The 21668-nt window shown below is 38.0% G+C and overlaps 1 protein-coding gene across 1 annotated transcript in view; it reads left to right on the top strand.

Moving 5' to 3' along the window:
• The window catches only part of TIAM1 (TIAM Rac1 associated GEF 1), a 243823-nt gene that overhangs the window by 218575 nt on the left and 3580 nt on the right, over window positions 1–21668 (top strand). The window contains 7 exon segments of the mRNA XM_078146537.1: window positions 2263–2442; window positions 2572–2690; window positions 4915–5023; window positions 6413–6471; window positions 8557–8659; window positions 15779–15866; window positions 17072–17244. Of these exon segments, the coding sequence (XP_078002663.1) occupies window positions 2263–2442; window positions 2572–2690; window positions 4915–5023; window positions 6413–6471; window positions 8557–8659; window positions 15779–15866; window positions 17072–17244 (831 nt within the window).

A 21668-nucleotide genomic window follows, 5' to 3' on the forward strand; every position in this document is an offset into this window, starting at 1 on the left:
ACCAAGATCTCCCTTGGCCTGGCCTAGGTTGCTTATTATGGAGTTGCATTCCAGGACAACCTTTTCTATCACATTATCAAAGATTCTGATCTTTTTGCAATTTGTAAATGACTAATTATAAAGAACTAGTGCTACTCTAAAGTTACTCTAGTAACCAGGCCTTCTGACTCTCTTTGAGCCATGCTGCTAGAACATTGGACTCCAAAATAGGAGTTAAGGCCTGGCCCCCAGGGTGTATGTGATCAACCACTAAGAGGGTGGGAAAATGAGTTACATCCTTCCCCTCCTATAATAACCAGTTATGGAGCTTGTCTTAAACATAACCATGCTTACATTTTTCCTCCAAAAATCCCCCTGTCTTCTCACTCAGTATTGTAAACTCTCCAACTTCTCTCTACACTAAGCCTTAGCCTCTTGGGACAATTATAACCTAAGCATTACCTGGGTACCCCCTGCCAATAGCTACACAGGTACCACTGGGAAAATTCACACTTCTTCACTTTCCGTACATCCCACTAAAGTAGGTTCTGTGCTCCAGGGCAGCGACTAGTGAAGTGAATAAAAGTCTAGCCTCTCTCCTTTTTGTTTTGAATTGCATAAGAACAGATGTGATCTTCCTCACAGATATCATTATCTTATCTTTCCCCTAACCAACCTACCCTTCTGCCATGCTCTAATTACCCAGTTTCACAACCTTGGTGTTCTCTTCAGCTCCTTGTTTAATCATCCCATATATCCACCAGTTGTCAAATCTTGTTATTTCTCTCTCTCTCCAACGTTTCTTTTGTATATCCAATTCTTTCTGTTCACACGGCAGCACCTCATTACCTCTTGCTTATTAAAGTAGTCTCCTAATTGGTTTCCCAGCCTCAAATATCTCCCCTTTCCAATCCATCCTCCACACAGGAGTCAAAGTGATTTTCTTAAAGTGTTGATTTGATTGTGTCATTCAGTAAACTCCAACGGTTCTCTGTTAACTGTAGGACAGGGGTGGGGAACCTGCTCTAGGATCAAATATTATTTCAGTTCATCTTCTGAAATTTTTAATTTTTGTTAAAGCTTTGTAACATACACAGAATTAGTCTAGTAGTACATACTACAAATAAGTAAACGTGTTACATGTAATGCCTGGTCAAATTTTTTTTTTACTGATAGAAGGTGTGTAATCCAAAACACTATTCTAGAGGATTATAAATTTTCATTCTTCAAGAAGTCTTAGCACTAATGCCCTTTCTATCTTGGATCATTCTGCATTCTGCTAAACAAATTATTGTCAGAAATTGAGCCTTGTTTGGACTAAATCAATTTTTATTATTATTATTTTTTAACTAAAGGACTTAAATTTGAATAGTCTTTATTTCCATTTTTCTCACTCTACAACCCCTCTCCATTCTTTGTTTTGGAAGGATCACTTTGTCTAGGTTGCTGTCCTATAGCACTTGACTTACTAATTGTACAAAGACTCATGCTTTTTTCCATGGATTCTTTTGAAGTCACCAGTGACATCATATAAAGAATTAGTCATTAGTGATAGTTTATGTTTCTAGGTTGCTTTAAGGCTTACAAGGTATATCAAATAATATCATCATTATATCATAGAAGAAGAAGTTGATGCTCCATGAGGTTAAATGACTTGCTCAAAGTCATCTGGCAAGTAAGTAGTACAGCCAGGATTCAGCTACAAATCTAAAAATTCCCATTGTAACATACTGCCTCTTTGGTGAGAATGCTTTGCCAGTCACATTGGTTCAGATTTAGGTTCTTTTATGACAGAACTCCTTCCATGAATGTTTTATTGACAGCGGCAACTCATAATGATAGGAGTCAACAGACAATAAGAAGCAAGGGTAATGATATTTACAGATAATATAAAAGCTCCAAGCTTCTCTTCCTTTCTCATGAATAGCTAAGAAACAGAAAGAGATGGGTTTCACCTATTTTTTTTCTCCTCATCCTTTAGTGGAGGTGCAACAAAATTAGAAATGTTCAAAAGGCAAGAAACCAGGGGAAAGAAGAAAAAGCATCAGACCCTAAATAACTAAATACTTACATCTAGTTACTTAGCTATTATTCTCCAGCTATTTGAATATGAAACATTTATTTGATCCACAAGGAAATCCTGTTTTGGGGTTTCTTTCTCCCCATATGTATGTTTTCTTCCTTCCATCCTTAAAAAAGAAATATTGGGCTAAAAATGAGTAAAATTGTGAAAGGGGAATAATTTGAGCTTTTGACTGATGATTTATATTTAAATTTTTCTAGCCAGGACAGACACAGCTTTCAAGGCATTTTTAGATGCTCAGAATCCTGAACAGCAACATTCATCTACTTTGGAGTCTTACCTCATCAAGCCAATCCAAAGGATCCTCAAGTACCCTCTTCTCTTAAAGGAGCTCTTTGCCCTTACAGATGAAGAGAGTGAGGAGCACTCCTATCTGGATGGTAAGCCAATTTTTGCTATTGCTTCACCACCCTCATTTTTTTTTGAAAGTCTATTATTCTGTATATAAAGAATCCCTATAAGTAGCAATTTTTTTCATCCTTTTATCCATTCCATGATTTTCCTCCCAGTGGCCATCAAAACAATGAATAAAGTTGCAAGCCATATAAATGAAATGCAGAAAATCCATGAAGAATTTGGTGCTGTTTTTGACCAGCTAATTGCTGAACAGATGGGAGAGAAAAAAGAAGTAAGGACTTCATTCATGTGTGTGTGTGTGTGTGTGTGTGTGTGTGTGTGTGTGTGTGGTGTCCTTTTTTAAAAATTATTTGTTATAGAGGATGTGTGGAAAAAGAAACGACAAATTGAGACATCAAGGTGATGTTGAAAACAAGAGATATCAATAAACATTAATTTTTTTAAAGTTTAGAAATATTACTGGCAGCCGTGTGGAAGATGGATTGGAGAAGGCAGAAATTTTAGGCAGGGAGAGGGAGAAAATAACTGAAGACTATTTCAGTAGTTCAAGGATGAAATAGTGAGAGCCTAACTAGGGTGGTAATGATATGAATGGAAGAAAAGGGGCAGCTGGGAGAGATGCCATAGAGGTAGAATCAACAAAACCTGGTCACTGGTTGGGGTGAGGGAGATCAAGTAGCTGAAGATGACTGCAAGGTTAAGAATCTAGGTGTTGAAATGAGGGTGATACCATCTACAAAAATAGGAAAGGAGCTTTAGAAGATGTGTTATGTTTAGGTGAGACTGAAGGGTCCTGGTGCTAAATTTCCTGGTACAGTTTCTCTAGCACTGCCATAGTCAGGCTATCAATAGCTTTCCTATCAACCCTTTGTTTAAGGAGCCATGCCCAAAACTCCTTGCAGAAAAGGGTATCATTACCCTCCATTCACCTAGAAGGGTGGAAGGACTTGAGTTGGAGGCAGGGGATGGTGTGGGGGAGTAATCCAATCTAGCAAATCCATTTCCTTTAGGAATGATTCACACCACTTTGCAGATATACATCAGAGAGCCAACTGTGGTGGAAATTTATTTTTATGGGGCTAGGTACAAATGGCTGCTCAGGAAAGTCTCTTTCTGGGGGGTCTGATTGAGTAAGTCAGCTGTAACATTTAATCTTGAAATAGTTTCCTAAGCCTGTGGAACTCACTGGATCTGTTAAACAGTAGGGACCACTAAGCTAGGGAACACTAAGGATCCCTGCAGGCATATGTTGACTTAGAAAACCATGTATTAATGTTATCTTTGTTTATTATATTTTTATATAATATATTATATTATACATAATATATTCTGCGTGCTATCTCAAATGTTAAGAAGCAGGCCTGACACAGGTACCCTGTACCTTCAGGTTTGATTTGGGCATGAAATGAGGTAGTTAAGGAAAGGAGATTTACTGAGCTCTAACACAGCAAGGAAATACAACCAGGTTATAGTGGCATTTATCTCCTTATGGAAATGAAATTGTTCATCAGGGTGGTCATTTGTGTGGTCACCGGATATCCAACTCAGACTACTTTTTATGCTCTTAGATGACCAAGAAGCAAAGGCAAGTAGGGGCCAGTCACATCCTGGGACAGTTTATTGCGTTTTAGGGAAAACTAATGTCCTTCAAGGGAAAAGAGGGAAGAGAAAACTGTGGTGCTAGCACAAACATAGGGTAAAGCCAAAAGCATCATTCCTAGTAGTATTTGTATGTAGGTACTAGAAATGCTGCATGCTAACTCCCCTGAGATTTTTGCTGAGACCACAGAGTACCTCCCATATTTGATTGGGTGCAGTTAAAATGCTCAAGCTGTTGGTCTCTGAGAGAGGTATTATGTGGTTCTAGATTTTTAAATTCTTGACAAAGCCAACATCTAAAGGAGTTTACTTTGAATGTCTCTACTTTGGTCAAAGTGAATTCTGGCTGGGAAACCATATACTGGGAAGTATTTTTCCCATTGCACATGAGCAATTAGAATAGCTTTTTGTGGGTATCAAATAAAATGGTCAATCACCACTGGGACATGTCGCATGTGTTTACTGGCTCATTCTAGAGATACTATTGGCTTTAAAGTGTCAAGGGGAAAAAAAAGAGAATTGAATCCCTGCCGTTTCCAAATATGTTGGCTCAAATATTAACAAATATTTGCTAATGACATTAGAATGGACTAATTGTGATGTATTGCTAGGGCCTGTCTCTACTTAGGAAATAAATATCTCCATAGGTATTATGGACTGGACTTTCTTTCCATGTTTGTATATGTGTGTCTGTCTGTCTGTCTGTCTATCTGACTGTATATGAATAATCCAGATTTACACCCTTTGGGATTTCAATTGTCACCTTCATAGAAGAGAAAAAAGAATTAAGGTGGAGTATTCTTATAAAGTAAAACCCAAAATTGCTTCCTAAATTTCAAAATGCAGTCTTGCAAATATGAATAATTGAAACTACTCATGGTAAACTGGATTTTCAGGTTGCTGATCTGTCCATGGGAGATTTACTTTTGCATACTACAGTAATCTGGCTGAACCCTCCAGCCTCACTTGGAAAGTGGAAAAAAGAGCCAGAATTGGCAGCATTTGGTAAGTATAAGTAGCAGTATTGAAGGAGAAATATCCATACATTTTTCTAAACAAGAGAACTTGATTCACAAGTTAATATTTGTTGAAATAAAGTTAATTATCTGAGTTAGTCTTTCTACTATTTCAATGAAGCTCTCCCAAATACAAAATTAAACTTCCTGATTAATTATGTATAGCATGGCAAACTAATTTAAAATGTATTTTATTTAGACCTGGAAAGATCTCAGCAATATCTCCTATTGGGCTTGGTGCCCTAGACTGGCAGGGATAACTAAGAGTCCTTGTTACAGAAACCTAGTGTACTCAAAGAATCAAGGCGGGTAAGAGGGGAGTGAATCTTTGGGTGACGGCAGTCAGTGTGTCAAGATGTGTTCCCTGACCTTGAGGGCTTATGATCTGTCTTTTAAAAGTTGTATTTTTATGAACTTAAAACAAAATTATTTGTTATAAGGGTTGTCTTGGGTATGTGGAGAGCAGGGGGAGTAAGGCTGGAATATGTTAGGAAATGTAGGTCATATAAAAATTGTTTAAGATTAAAATTTATTTTAAAAAATAGAAAGTGGTGTTTAAATTTTAGAGCATGAACCAATGACCTGACTATATACCATTTATTGACTTACTGTGGAGGAGGTTGAAAATTACTAAGGAATTATATTGTGGGTAAATAAATGTTTGGTTCATTAATTAGCACTGCACTCAGAATTAGGAGATCTGGGTTCAAGTCTTGGCTTATTCCATTCCTTATGACTTTAGACAAGTCATTTCACTATTCTCTTGGGCTTCAGTTTCCTTTTCTGTAAAAATGAGGAGGGTAGAAACAAAAGCAGACCCCAAAGAATTATAAACACAATAATCACCATATTATGTGTAGGTGGGCAACTAAAGTGTCACGAAAACTTGGATCAAAAACAGTGGGTGGCATTGTTTAAAGCAAACACTCTTTCTAAACAGCTTAATTGTTTTCTGGTATTACATATTGAGGGATTTAGTTTTGAGCTTTTAAAAATATATTAAAAGACAATTTACCAAATTGAAAAAGGTTTTTAAATAAAGTTGAGAGGATTGTACTTACTGATCTTTTAAGGTTAAGTCTAATATTTAGTTATTCTGGATATGCCTGCTTCATTCATACTTCCTAAATTACATATGTGACAGTTGAAGTTATAAACATGAAATAAGATCATAGTGTCATAATTTAGGTAGATGTATTTCTAGGAGAATTGTTTTCCACTGACTAAGAAAAGGCTTTCCCAGTTTAATCCTGGGAAAGTTTTCTCTCAAAAAGGTGCTTATTCTTGGACATACTGAATGAATGGAAGGTGGCAGTAAGTTACTAAAAGGGAAAAATGCTATAAATAAATAAATAACTGACATTATTTTTTTTTCCAGTGTTCAAAATGGCTGTGGTCCTTGTGTATAAAGATGGTTCCAAACAAAAGAAGAAACTTGTAAGATTTGCTTTTGTGCTTTTTTTCTACATGCTCTTTAGGCATGCTTATTTTTAGAGTGTTATGACTTTATATGAGAGAAAAGGCCTGAGGTGTTTGTTGGTAATAGCTTTTTTTTTTTTTTTACTGTGTACACTTTCAAGCAGACTTCCCCTTAGGACATAAGAAAAAATAGCTATTGTGAAGGTCATTAATAGTATCTCTTTAAGTCCCTCTTCTTTTTTTTTTCTCTACCTCCTATCTTCCTCTTCCTTTAAAAAAAATTGCTTATCTTTTCCTCTGTTTGCCTGTCAACAACACTTATTTAGTACTCCCATCAATCAGCCCCTACTTCCACATCTGGGGTATTGTGTTGGTTCTCAGTGTCACATTTAAGGAAGGAGGAACATTGATCAACTGAAGAGGGTTCAGAAGAGGGTTATCAGCCAACCATTTTGGAGAACAATTTGGAACTATGCCCAAAGGGCTATATGTGCATACCCTTTGACCCAGCAGTAGCACTTCTAGGACTATATCCCAAAGAGATCATACAAATGGGAAAAGGACATGTACAAAAATATTCATAGCAGCTCTTTTTGAGGTGGCAAAGAATTGGAAATTGAGAGGATGCCCATCACTTGGGAATGGCTGAAGCAAGTTGTGGTATGTGAATGTAATGGAATACTATTGTGTTATAAGAAATGATGAACAGGCAGACTTCAGAAAAACCTGGAAAGACTTGTATGGTCTGATGCTGAGTGAAATGAACAGAACCAAGAGAACGTCGTACACCATAACAGCCACTTTGTGTGATGACTAATATTGATAAACTTAACCCTTCTCAGCAATACAAGGGTCTAAGACATCTCCAGAGGCCTTGTGATGGAAAATGCTATCCACATCCAAAGAAAGAACTATGGAAGTCGAATCGCTATCATTTTTTTCTCTTCTGTTGAGTTTTGTTTCCTCTTTCTAATGGTTCCTCCTATTGGTTTTAATTTTTACTTACAACTTTACTAATGTGAAAATACATTTAATAGGAATGTAAATGTATAGCCTCTATGAGATTGTGTGCCATCTTGGGGAGGGTGGTAGGGAGGAAGGGGGAGAAAAATTTTAAACTCCAAAGCATATGGAAGTGATTGTTGATAAATCAAAATAAATTAATAAAATTTTTTAAAAAAGAGGTTTATCAGGATGGTTAAAAACCTTGAGGGACTAGAGGTATTTTGTCAAGAAAGAATTAAGGGGTAGCACAATAGCAGTCTGCAAGTATTTCAAGGGCAGTCACTTGGGAAAGAGATTAGATGTGTTTTGCTTGACCACAGAGGTCAAAACTGGAATTACAAAGCAGATTTAAGCTGGATATAAAGAAAAAGTTGCTAATAAGTAAAGTTTTCCAAAAATGGAATGGACTGCTTGGCTTTCTCCTCACTGGAGTTCGTCAAAGAAAGACTGGATGATCATGTATCAGGTGAAATAGGGAAGTTTCTTGTTTATCTATTGTTTAGACTTAATATCTCTTGATGGCCCTTCTAGCTATGACATTCTGTGATTCTCTGGGAAACCCTGGATATATTTCTCTTTTTTTTTATTATTGTGTTTGAGGTTTTAAATTTTTTAAAGGATATATGTATATGGGTTACTAATTAGAGCAGTGGGGGGGGTCATAATTTGAAAATCAGTTTGAGACAGCCTTGCATATGGTATAGTCATATAGTGTGGAGTCTGGAGACACATGAAATTAGAAGTAACATGCATTTATCTTGCAGCTCCATCTCTTGCTAGCTAGGTGACTCTACAAGTCCGCTTCTCTAAATCTCAGCTACCTCAGCAGTAAACTAGGGTTTTTGTCCTATCTCCTTCTTGGGGATTATTGTAATAAAAGTGCATTGTAAATTTTAATGCACCATATCTTTGTAAATTGTTATAATGATTGGTCTACAAATAATAATTGTCATTTGTATTTGTATACAACTTAAAGGTTTACAAAGCACTTTGCTTGTATTGTCTCATTCAATCCTCATAAATGCTACAAAATACAACACCCAATTACCATGTGAAACATGGTATTCTCTACTGAAATAGTTTCCATTTGTCATACAGGTAGGATCTCACAGGCTTTCAATTTATGAGGAATGGGACCCATTCCGGTTTCGTCACATGATTCCTACTGAAGCTCTTCAGGTTCGAGCTTTGACAAGTGCAGGTAAAGTCATTATAATATATACATTTCGTATTCTTGGTGGCAGGTACCAGGTCTGAAGTCAGGAAGATTCATCTTCCTGAGTTCAAATTTGGCCTCAGGCACTTAACTAGCTGTGTAACCCTGGGCAAGTCACTTAATCCCATTTGCCTCAGTTTCCTTATTTGTGAAATGAGCTGGAGAAGGAGATGGTAAACCACTCCAGTATCTTTACTAAGAAAACCCCAAATTGGGGGCAGCTAGGTGGTGCAGTGGATAGAGCACCGGCCCTGAAATCAGGAGGACCTGAGTTCAAATCGGCCTCAGACCAAACACTTGACACTTACTAGCTGTGTGAACCTGGGCCAAGTCATTTAACCCCAATTGCCTTTTAAGGAAAAAAAAAGAGAGAAAACCCCAAGTCTTAACCTGCCCTTATATGATGTCCATAAATATTTTTTTCTATTTTACTTTCTTATTTGTCTTTCCCTCCCCTTGCCCCACATTTGTGATATCCATTAATCAGCATAACTCTGCTGCTGCTTTGTTCTCCTCCTATTGGGCTTACATTAAGGTATTTGTTAATCAGGTCAAAGACAATGTTTGCTTGAGGAAGGTTTTGCCTGCCATTTTTTCTACCTCTCCTCTTCCCCTGCCTCTATAACTGCTTACCCCCTATTTGTTGTTGTTCAGTCAAGTTTGATTCTTCCCCATTTGGAGTTTTCCTGGCAAATTTACTAGAGTAGTTTGCCATTTCCTCCATCTCATTTTACAGATGAAGAATTGAGGCAAACAGGATTAAGTGACTTGCTCAGGGTCACACAGCTAGGAAGTGTCTGAGGCCAGATATGAACTCAGGAAAATGAGTTCTGTACCACCTACCCCAGATATCCCCATTTTACAGATGAAGGTACTAAGAAGAGAGGTTAGGTGACATGGCTATAAAATCATGATTTTTGGCCACAGCCCTGGCATAAAGGCCTCCTTCCCAGGAAGACATGGAATTTCCCTTTTGATCCTTGATTTCTATGACTAGGTTTACAGCTCCATGCTCCCCAGTGTAGGTGTAGCCAACAACAGCTTAAGTCCTTCTTCAGGTACCTGGTTTATGTCTTAATTTTTTTGGGGGGTGGGGTGGGGTGTAGGCAATGGGGTTAAGTGATTTGCCCAGGGTCACACAGCTATTAAGTGTCAAGTGTCTAAGTTTGGATTTGAACTCAGGTCCTCCTCAACTCCAAGGCCGGAGCTCTACCCACTGTGCCACCTAGCTGCCCCTGTGGTTTATGTCTAAAGAAAAATCTGTGGGCTGGCCAGAGATATCTAGGAAAACAATCCCTTAATGGGATTGGACGCTGAGAATAACATGTTAAAACAATGGGAGTTAATTCAATGACTAGGTAACTGACTAAGCTATTCTTTGCCTAATTTTTACCTAGCCTTAATCGCTGAATGGGAGTTACCTCAGTCTGACTTGAGACCTGTTAAAGATCTTAGCTTAAAAAAGACCAAGGTCTCCCTCTGCATCCTGGGCCATCACACGTTGTCCTGATCTATATCTGGCCACTAGACCCAGATGGCTCAGGAGGAGAGAGTGAGGCTGGTGACCTTGCACAGCCTTCCCTTGCTTAAATCCAGTTCACTTGCATGTCATGGCATTACCTCTTTGATGTTATGGTTCTCTTCAAGAATGAAGGACAAGCAACAACAATAAGCTGAGGCCTGAGGTGGCTCCACCCTGAGTTTGATTCTTGTCTGTGTTTTCTTTTGCAACATGACTAATATGGAAATGTTTTGCATGACTGCACATGTATGATCTGTGTCAAATTGCTTGCCTTCTCAAGGAGGGAAAGAGAGAATTTGGGACTCAAAATTTTAAAAAACAAATGTAAAAATTTTTTGTTACTTGTAATTGAGAAGAAAAAAAAAGAAAAAGAAAGAGCATATCAGATTCTATGGCAAAACCAAAAAAGAAGAAGAAATACCAGCTTCACTGCTCACTCTCCACCACCAGCTCACCCTCTGGCCTCCCTAGAGACAATAACCTGTTGAAACCTACCCCTTGGTGATTAGCATATGTCCAGCCTAACATAACTTCCCTATCCTGGCGATTCTGAACTGTTCACTATCATTGCCTGTTCCTTTATTACCATCCCCTCAACTTGATGACTCCCTCTAGTATTTCCCTTAAGATTTACCCTTCCACTCTGGTCTCTGATATGCCTACTTTATAGGTGATAAATTTGCTTTCATCTTAAAAGTTTTCCTTTCTCACTTTCTGTTGTCTTTCACTCACTGATATCTGGCTCCCTCCTGATGAACACCACTTCCTTAGCTACCATTTCCAGCACTGTTTTACACATATTGCCCAACTCGCTGGTTGTGGTGGAGGAGTTGGAACACTCCTTGTACTCCATTACCTCTTCCATGCTCTTCCTCTACTACTATTACTCAGTAACCTCTCCTCCTTCGAGGTTCATTCAATCCATAATTATCACACAATCAAGATTCTGGGAGCTTTTGTCTCCCAACATCCACAACACTTTCCTTTCCTCAGTGATTTCAGTGTCAGGTTCATGGTCTTTTTCTTTTTCTTTTATTTTTTTATTTATTTTAGGCATTTAGGGTTGAGTGACTTGCCCAAGGTCACACAGCTAGTAAGTGTCAAGTGTTTGGTCTGATGCCACATTTGAACTCAGGTCCTCCTGACTTCAGGGCAAGTGCTCTATCCACTGAGCCACCTAGCTGCCCCATGGTCATTTCTTACCCAATCCCTGCCCCTATAGTAGAGTGCTTCAATATACGTATTGATATTCATATGTACACAGCGATCTTCCCTCAAATACACTAACTTAGGGGCAGCTAGGTGGCACAGTGGATAGAGCACTGGCCCTGGATTCAGGAGGGCCTGAGTTCAAATCCGGCCTCAGACATATCATACTTACTAGTTGTGTGACTCTGGGCAAGTCACTTACCTCATTGCCTAGCCAAAAAAACCCAAAAAACAAACAAACAAAAATTCAGGGAAGGGATATGCAGAATGCATGCCATCTTGGGGTGGGGGGAGGGGTGAGATGGGGTGAAAATTTGGAACTCAAAATCTTGTGGAAGTAAATATTTAAAACTAAAAATAAATAAATTTATATTTTAAAAAAATTTAAAAAACAAAATACACTAACTTCTCCATTTCTCATGTTTCCCATGAGCACCCCTCCACCCCACCTCAGCTACAGCTATGCACAGGCCCTTAATCTTGCCATCAGCCACAAGTGATTCACTTCCATGTTCATGAACTCTGGCATTGTTTTATCTCATATTTTTTTTTAATTCCATCTTTTGCTCTGCCTTGCAATACCTAACTTTATTCTTTGTCTTCATAGTGATCCAATCTCTCTGCTCCCCACTTCTTTCCTAGCCCATTACCCTTGCACTGTCCACACTCTTTACCCCCATCTTGACCCTTTGGAGAATTCAGTAATATCTGCTTCTCTCTTGTCCCTCGCCCTCCTTATCCTATTGCTGGTCTTGCCCTATCAAGCTCCAGCCTTGGATTACTCCCCTCCCTTCACCCTATTTGCAGGATGCTAAATGAAGCTAAAAAAAAAATCTTGAAACCCTCTGATCTGAGACCACTGTAAATATGTGTTACATAATCTTAACTGCAGCCCGCAAGGCGATCTTTTTACACCCCTCTAATCCATTCACTACCCCACACACCACAGCAGTTTTTCTAAACCTTTTCAGCCCTCTGCAAACCTTCCATAACTTCATCCTCTCCCTACCCTCTCAGATGAGAACTTTGCCTCATATTTTCCTGAAAATATGAAGCCTTTGGCCAAGAGCTCCCATTTTCTCTTACATCATTCAGATGCATTCTGTATCTCCTCCACTCCCATCTCATATGAAGAGCTGATCCTTTTCCTTTCCAAGACAAACCCCTCTAAATACAAAAATCTATCCTGCCTTTTTCCCTCCTCCCTGCCCATCCTCCCTACTTTTATCATTTATTTTCAATCTCTCCCTCTGCTGGTTCATTTCCTACTGCTTACAAGCATACCCATTGTCCCCCATTCTCACAAAATCCTCATTTGATCCTTCTGCCTCCACTATCGATCTGTATGTCTTCTGCCCTTTCTGGTCAAGCTCCTTGAAAAGGCTGTCTACAATAAATGATTCCACTTTCTTTCTTCTCACTCTCTTCTTAACTCCTTACAGTCTGGCTTCCGACCTTATAATTCCACTGAAACTGTTCTCTTCAAAATTAATAATGATCTCTTAAATGCCAAATCCAGATTGCCCCGTGATGTCATCAGCTCACAGGATGTAATTATCTCTATGCTGATTATTCTCAAATAAGTTTATCCAGCCCTAATCTTTCCCAGTGGGGTCACAAAGAATCAGACATGACTAAAATAACTGAACAATAACAAAATAGTCTGGCATCTCCGACTGCTTATTGGACATCTTGAATCATAAACTCATCTTGTCCAAAGCTGAACTCATCTTTCCTTCTAAACCTACCATCATCCTCCTAGTCACCCAGGCTCAAAATCTAGGTAATATCCTCAAGTCATAACTGTTGTCATCTCCTATATCCAGTGTGTACCTTGGCAACATCTCTCTTAGCCCCTTCTCTCTTCTGACACTGATACCACCTTAGTTCAGGCCTTCATCACCTCTCACCTGAATTATTGCAGTAGCCTGCTGGTTGTTCTGCCGCCAAGTCCCCCCACCCCACCCCAGTCCATCTTCCTCTTAGCTGTCAAATTGATGATTATCAAATCTCTGTCTTAAGTCCTAAAGCACAGGTCTGACCATGTCCCACCCCACCCCAGTCCATCTTCCTCTTAGCTGTCAAATTGATGATTATCAGATCTCTGTCTTAAGTTCTAAAGCACAGGTCTGACCATGTCATACATACTTACCTCGTCATCCCCCATTCAATAAACCATTACCTCCAGGATCAAATATGAAATCCTCTTTTTGGCATTCTAAAGCGTTCCTAAACTAGTCTTCTTATTCCTTCCTTGTCCCTAAATATGCTGATATTCAGCAACACTGGCCTCCTTCCTTTTCCTCAAACTACGCTTCCCAACTCTTTACATTCCCTATCCCAGAAATTCTCTCGCTCATCCCTGCTTCCTGGGTTCCCTGACTTCCTTCAAGTCCTTCCTTCTACAAGGCTTTCCCAATCTCTCTTAATGCTAATACCTTATTTTTGTAGATCATTTCCAATTTATCCTGTCTATATCTTATTTGTACATGATAATTTTGCATGTTGTCTCCTTTGCTAGACTGTAAGCTCCTTAAGAGCAGGGACTATCCTTTGCTTTGCTTCGTCTCCCCAGTGATTAGCACAGTACCTGGCATGGTCCACAAGTAAGTGCTTAATGAGGGCTTATCAAGGGGCAGGTAGGTGGCACAATAGATAGAGCTCCAGGCTTGGAGTCAGGAGGACCTGAGTTCAAATCCAGCCTCAGAAACTTGACACTAGTAAGTGTGATCCTGGGCAAGTCACTGAATCCCAAGTACCTCACCAAAAAGCCAAAAAAAAAAAGTGCTTATCAAATGACTGATTCACAGCCGCACCAACGATGGCTATCTTTCCACAACCCCTCCAATATTTACTGTTTCCATCTTTGGCCACTTTGCAATGTATGTCATGAAACACATTCTGTTTTTATTTTCATTTCTCTTTATTTGCATTTGTGATTGTGATTTGTAGCTTTCTTTCATGTGGTTGTTAATATTGTGATTCTTCTCTGTTCATATCCTTTAACCACTATCTATTAGGGAATGACTTGATTATACATATATGTACATAGATCTGTTAATTTTTTTTCTTGGATGCCAACCTCTTATCAAAGAAAATCGATTAAAAGATTTTTTTAAACTGTTTGATCACTTCCCTTCTCCTAGGTACACTGACATGTCTCCTACCCATAGCAGAAGCAACAGTAGAAAGAAAAATCCTATCCCAGTTAACTACAAAATGCATAAAATATCTGAACATCAGTCTACAAATATTTGTGTAAATTCATTTGCCAAGTACCCCTTAAAGAAATAAAGAACAACTTAAATAATAAATTTACTGCTCATAGCAAGGCGATTCCAATATAATAAAAATGACAATTATTGCCAAATTATTTACATTTTTAATGCTATGCCACTCAAACTATCAAACGGTTACTTCCATAGTACTTGATAAAATAAGAACAAAAATCATTTGGAAAAATAAAAGATCCAGAATATCAAGAGAAATAATAAAAAGAGGTAGGGATGAAGGGGAAATGGCACTTTCAGACTATACTATAAAGAAGAATCATCAGAATCATTTGGTATTAGTTACAAAAGAGAGGTAGATCAATGGAACAAACTAGATGAGAGAATTGGAAAGAAAAAACCCTCAATAACCCAGTGTTTGTTAAATCAGAAAACATAAATTCCTTCAGAACTATTTGATAAAAACTGCAGGGAAAAATTTTTTTAAAATGCGAAGAATACTGGAAAACAGTCTGACAGAAATAAGACTTAGACCAACCCCTTATGTTATATTCTACAATACATTATAAATGGAATTGTAATATTAACATTAAAGATCATACTATAAAAAAATTAAAGGACCTTTTCTTTTATGATTCTAACTGCACTGATTTGGTTAATGACAAAAACGTTTCATTATTGTATGGTCAAAATTGTCCCTTTCATCTTCTGATTCTCCTAACCCTTGTTTTGTCAAGAACTCTTCCTCTGTCCAACAGCTTTTTACATACTTCCAAGAAGAAGCATTTATCTTTTAGGATTGGGGAATTCAGTTGAACTTAAGGAGTTTTGCATTTATTTTTATGCCGAAGAATGAAAACTATTTTTGTGAAATCCAGTATTTGTTCATCAGTTTGAAATGTGTGCATCTAATGATAGGGCAGGGGAGGGAGGTAAAAAAAAAAGAAATTTATATACGAACTTTACTATATTTAAAAGTAATAGCAAGTTGCCTATAATATATTTGCAGTTCCATATTCAATCATATTTTTAATATACTATATTGTAGAAATGCTTATTTTATTCTGTAAATTAAAAACAAAATTTTTTTAAAAGAAATACACATAACTCATCCTTGCTTTGTATTGCCCCCAATTTACCTAGATGCAGAAGCTAATTCAGTCTGTGAGATTGTCCATGTTAAATCAGAATCTGAAGGGAGACCAGAGAGGTCTTTCCACCTCTGTTGCAGGTAAGTGTTCATACATGAACTGTATATTCAGAAGAAAGGGCCTATATGGCTTGTTCCTGTATAGAGGTTTTTATGTCATTGGTACCCAATAAGTGTTCATTAATAAAAACAATTACTCAAGCCTACAAAACATACAATTTAAACTCCTGCAGTGTTTAGGCTGGACTTAAAAAATTCAGCACAGCAGATGTTACTCAATAGGCTCTAACTACAAAAATGCTTAATGCTTTAGCTTTGGAAGAAGTAAGTAAAGTTTTACATACATGTAATATTTAATAGAAAGACTGCTACTTTATTTACGTCTATAATGTGCATTTATGGCAATAAGAAATCCTGTATTTCTCTTCTTGAAAAATTGCTTTATTGACATTTGCCATTTATAGCATCCTTGAGAGGCTGGAGAATTGGGATGAGAGGGAGAGAGGGAACAAAGGAGAGTATTGAATGGAAATACAGTGATCCAAGGGGACATTATGAATCCGTGCTGGATCTATAGACTGGACTTGTGAGCCATCTATCAATAGAAGTATTTTTTTTTACTGTACCTATTCTGTGTGTACTAAGAAAGAATTTAAAGTATTCAATAAATATGATATCTATTTAAAGATTCAAGGGCTTTAATATTAAATAAAAACTTGCAGAGTAAGTCATTTTTAGAGTAGAAAATAGGATTTACATATTGCAAAGAACAACTTATATGTTTATTTTTAATGCTAAACATTTTGTTAAAAAAAAAAAGGTTTATTGTGAAGAAGGGTGAGGAAGGTCAAGGATCTTCCCTAGGAAAATCCATTTACCGAAAAATAATTTTGGGGTTGCTCTTCAGACTTGCTAAGATGGCATAGTCCAAATTTGAGAAAGCATTTGAGGATTGTGAATTCTGAAGTTTTTATTAAGAGCAGAGTTTGATTATATTTTGCTGTAGAAAATCTGTCTGCTTTTAAGCCAATAGGCATAGAGATTAGTAAGCCCTGATATTTAAATAGGTGAATATCAAGTAGTGTGGAGAAAGAAATACATGTTTACTAATTTCTTAGTGCAGCATAAGAATTGTAGTTTTTAAATCTCTGGATTTGTCCATGACCATTAGACAATACATTATTTGGCATTTGACTTTGTTCCATATCATTAGGAGTTCTAGATATATATTAAGTACCTCTGCCTTTTAACTTATTTGAATCTTTTCGTTTTCTTTTTTTTTTTAGCTCCCCAGAAAGTAGAAAAGATTTTCTGAAGGCTGTGCATTCAATCTTACGTGATAAACACAGAAGACAGCTCCTCAAAACAGAAAGTCTGCCCTCATCTCAGCAATATGTCCCTTTTGGAGGAAAAAGACTATACCCCCTTAAAGGTGCAAGGCCAGCTATGAGCAGGGCAGGTACTGTAGGGATACAGATTTTGAAGATCCCTGTCATCCCCAATCTATTATAGCACCCAACTTGCTGAGTAAAACAAAGGTGTTGCCTTGTGTGGATTAAGGTGCTTTGGCTTTCCTTGGGTGTGGTTTCTTCTCCCTCTCTTACATTCCTTTTATCATCTATTTATACCTTTACTTTTCCACTTCAGGTTTCCCCTTTGCTGCCCTCCTACTTTTGACTTGAAAGCTCTGCCATCCCCGTTATTCCTAAGCTAGTGACAATAACATCCTCTTTGCAAAGTAGACTTGATCACTCCGTGGGAATGAAGATAGCTGCTTTGCATGCTGGCTGGCTTTGTTTACAGAGAGTAATGTGTGTATTTTTCACCAAGTTCCCAGCAAGCTGTTCTGTAAACATGGTAGTACAGTGACTAAGCAGCTCACTCGCTCTCAGTAATTATTGTTTCTGATCTTGGGGTCAATTAAAATACCGGGAGAGTTTGCTTTTTTTCTTTCTTTCTTTCCTTGCCCTCATGCCTGAGATGACTTCTTTTAATTCAGTGCTTTGATGGAGCTGTGATCTCATTGAAGTGGAGGTTCCCTTCAGTGTCACAAATTATAAACTTTCTCAAAATGGTGATTCTTGTCCACTTTTCACATGAATCCTCCATGGAAAGTCCTACTGGTGCTGGGGACCTTTCTTTGCAGCATCTGAGACTACCAGTGGATACCAGTGGAAAACATAGAGCCTCTATCTGGCATCCCTGGATCCAGCTCCATGCGTGGCCCACCTCCCTCTGGGATGACTCATCACTTCAGGGATGTCCCTTACACTAGCTTCTCCTGCTATTGCTAGTGTATCATAGCTTGTGCATACCAAAAGTATGCCTCTCCATTGCCTCTGCAGTCACTCTCAAATAGCTTTGGTGTTCATGACTCAAACCCATAAAGCATCTTGAGAAATTTTTATTTATTTATTTATTTTGCTCCTGGCTTGTGATTTCATTAGTATGGAGGATGCCCCATGTGGAAATTCCCTCCAGTGATGCAGATTGGTAACTCTTCATAACTTACAGTCTTCTAGAATTGCTTAGACACTGAGAAATTAAGTGAGTTCCCAATGGTCACATAGTGTATTTTAGAGGTAGAACTGAAATCCAGTTCTTCCTGATTCCAGTTCTTCCTAGATCTCGCTATACTTTGCTGCCTTTCTGGAACAATACTGCTTTAAAAAAAAATATGGACCTAAAGGGTTTGTTTCAGGAGGTGGCTTGGAGTCATTAAAAGCACTGCACAGTTTCCCAAAGGTAATATGTATGACCTACTCTTTTCCTATTTAATTGTTAATGAAAGTTCCCCTTCAAGGGGCAGTGAGGTGGCACAATGGATAGAGCACTGGCCCTGAAGTCAGGAGGACCTGAGTTCAAATCTGGCCTCAGACCAAACACTTGACACTTACTAGCTGGGTGACCCCAGGCAAGTCACTTAACCCCAATTGCCTAAAAAAAAAAAAAGAAGTTCCCCTTCATTATCTAGGGGCATCTAGGTGGTGCAGTGCATAGAGGGCTGGACCTGGAGTCAGGAAGACCTGAGTTCAGATTTGACCTCAGATACTTATTAGCTGTGTGACCCTTAAGTGGCAAGTCACTTAACCCTGTTTGCCTCAGTTTTCTTATCTGTAAAATGAGCTGGAAATGGCAAATCACTCCAGTATCTTTGCCAAGAAAACTCCAAAGAGTCAGACACAACTGATAACAGAACAACCACCACCAGAAACTTGAATATATCTGTATTATACGTCCAAGATACTTGGACTGATAGATTTAGTCACTGGGCTCTCTGTCCGAACAGTCATAGTTTGGACAATAGGCATTCTTTGTCCATTTGCTTTTTCCTATTTGGTGGTTAGGCCAAACTGTTTTTGAGTCATTATGGTAATTAGACCAGAATCTTTTTGGATCATTAGGATTTTGCTTATATAGGAGGCACTATAATATTCTAAGACTTGATATAATCAAAACAATATTGGCAAACAACAGCATCTGGAGACCTCTGCATCTTTAAGAAAACCCTTGTCTATTTGACGTCTATACTGACCATTATCTATCTCCATTGCAGTGGCAAACACAAGTTTACCTTCCCTTACTTTAAGCTTCATTTGATTTTTAATACTCAGAGGGTCATTGAAGAAGTCATCTCTGTTCTGTCTTTTGGTGAATCTTATATCATTTTAATATATCCATGAGAGAAACTTGCTGAAGGAGAGTCTTTTAATTTGAGAAAGCTTTGTCCTGATATAGAAAAGGGGGAAAGTGGATTTGTTCCCAAGGTATAAACTTAAGAGTCATTCACCCTCCTCTACTCCTTCACCAAGAGGTTGAGAACGGTTATCCTTTTTGGGAGAACAGCTGTGATATATTTCCAGAAAAGGCAGAATTTTACATGAATCATATCCAGATGGTTTCATTTCCTACTCCTCTGGAGGGAACCTGAGATTGTCCTACGCTGTGTGACCTTTCCTCCATCATCTTCCTCCTTTTCTTCAGCTATGTCTAAGAGGCACAGTGTCCTGTGACTGGGTGAAGACCCTCAAAGAGAAAGCTTAGGTAATGCTGAGAAATAATTCAATGGTTTTTTAAGTTATAAAAATAAATTTTCCATTAGATAGATTTCAGTAAATGAATAAGTATTTGTTAAATGCCTATTACCGTGTGTGCCCTGCTCTGCACTGATGTCTGTTAGGAATCTTGCCAGTCCTAATATACTGTCCATTTTTATGTTGTCCCATGGGGCCCTTATTTTAGCAATGTTCACTTCTCCTTTTCTTCATCTTCTTGTAAAAAGATTGTAACTTGGAAATTTCTCAGATGTCCTTTATCTGTCCAGAAATATTCGATAAAGATGAATCCAGCCATTTATATTCAGTCCATTTTCATATTTTACATATTCGTATTTCAGTGAACTCAAGTTCATTGAAAGTAAGCATTTTTGCTCTCTAGGGAACTAGTTAGCAGTTCTTTGTAAGATTTCTTAAGCCATTTTCAAACACCCCAAATTTTGCATCTTTGTGAACATCCAGAGAAATCTTTACCATCTACATCGGATAGGACAAATGAATAATTCACTGATTCATTGTTAAAAAACATATTTATGTTTCTCCTTTTGGGAGCTCTTATCTGTAATCAGACACATGATCACATGATGATAATTGGCGAAGTCAGTGCAACATTAAACGCTCTTTCCTAACATTAGAAAAAGGAAATTTTAAATCAAAGAATGTCTGAAAAAGTGGAGAGGCACTCACCCAAGATGACTAAGTTCATAAGAAGAAGTGTTAGCAGACAGAAGTTTATGCTTTTTTTTGTGCTGTCATTAAATGAAGGTAATTTCTCTCTCTGATTCCATTCTGTCTAAAGATGAAAGCAGAATAGTTTGACTCATAACCAAGAAAGTCTAATAATATTCTACTCTCTTTATTTAATTGACTTCAGTCAGAACAGTAACTAACATGGGGCAGCTAGAGTGCTGTTCCAGGGTGCTGAAATTCCTAGAGGCATTGGCAGAATTTTCAGTCCTTCAACAACATGAGCTGCGTTTAGTACCTTGTTTGGAAGAATAGTCAGTTAATGTAGGAGACAGCTTCCTCTCTACCCTGACTGTATGCCTAAATGAACTTCTTTGTACCTCCCGCTGTCCTTTTTTTTCCCTGTCCCACCAGGCCTTCCTCAGCAGTGTTCTGGCACTACTGGTACAGAAAGTCCTAGTTACAACTCTACTACAGATGATCCATGATTGAGTTAAAACTTTCAGGAAGAAAGCCAATTATACTATGATATTGAGATACATTTGGACAGGAATTTTCTGGTTTTCTTCTGTGTGCTTTTCAGTCCTCTTAGAAAGGGTTTTCCTTTCTTCCCACATCAGAGCTTATTTGTTCACATTTTAAGCTGGAGGATAACCATTTTCATACCATCACCTTTGGCATGAAAAAGTGGACAAAGGCCTAATTAGCCTAAGGTCACACTTGGCCAAAGGGAAAAACCAATGTCCAAGTGTTGTGTGCTCCAACCCTGTGTTAACCCGCTGAGCCTTTGACTGAAATTGCTAGTATGGTGCTATAATCTGGGAATAGTTAAAAGTGGTCTCAGTGATGGAGCTGCTTGAACTATAATAATTTGTGTGTCAGTCAAGAAGTTCCTTGTGTGATTTAACTTTAGGCTCTATTAGAACTCTATTAGAAGTATCATAACACTTTGTCTTCTTGTGTTTAATGTGACAGTTTTGTTACTAGAGAAGGAAAAACAGCTATATTGTCATGTGAATAGCACTTTGTATGTATGTGAGTGAGTCAATAATTCCCAGAATTTCCCCTTCTCTTATTTAATAATATTATAGCAAGTTGTTTATGAAGTGCTTTGCAATCATTTATTATTTATTTCTTACAA

The sequence above is a fragment of the Phascolarctos cinereus genome, unplaced genomic scaffold (genome assembly GCF_003287225.1).
Source record: "Phascolarctos cinereus isolate Bilbo 61053 unplaced genomic scaffold, phaCin_HiC Scaffold_726;HRSCAF=1367, whole genome shotgun sequence".
Taxonomy (NCBI): domain Eukaryota; kingdom Metazoa; phylum Chordata; class Mammalia; order Diprotodontia; family Phascolarctidae; genus Phascolarctos; species Phascolarctos cinereus.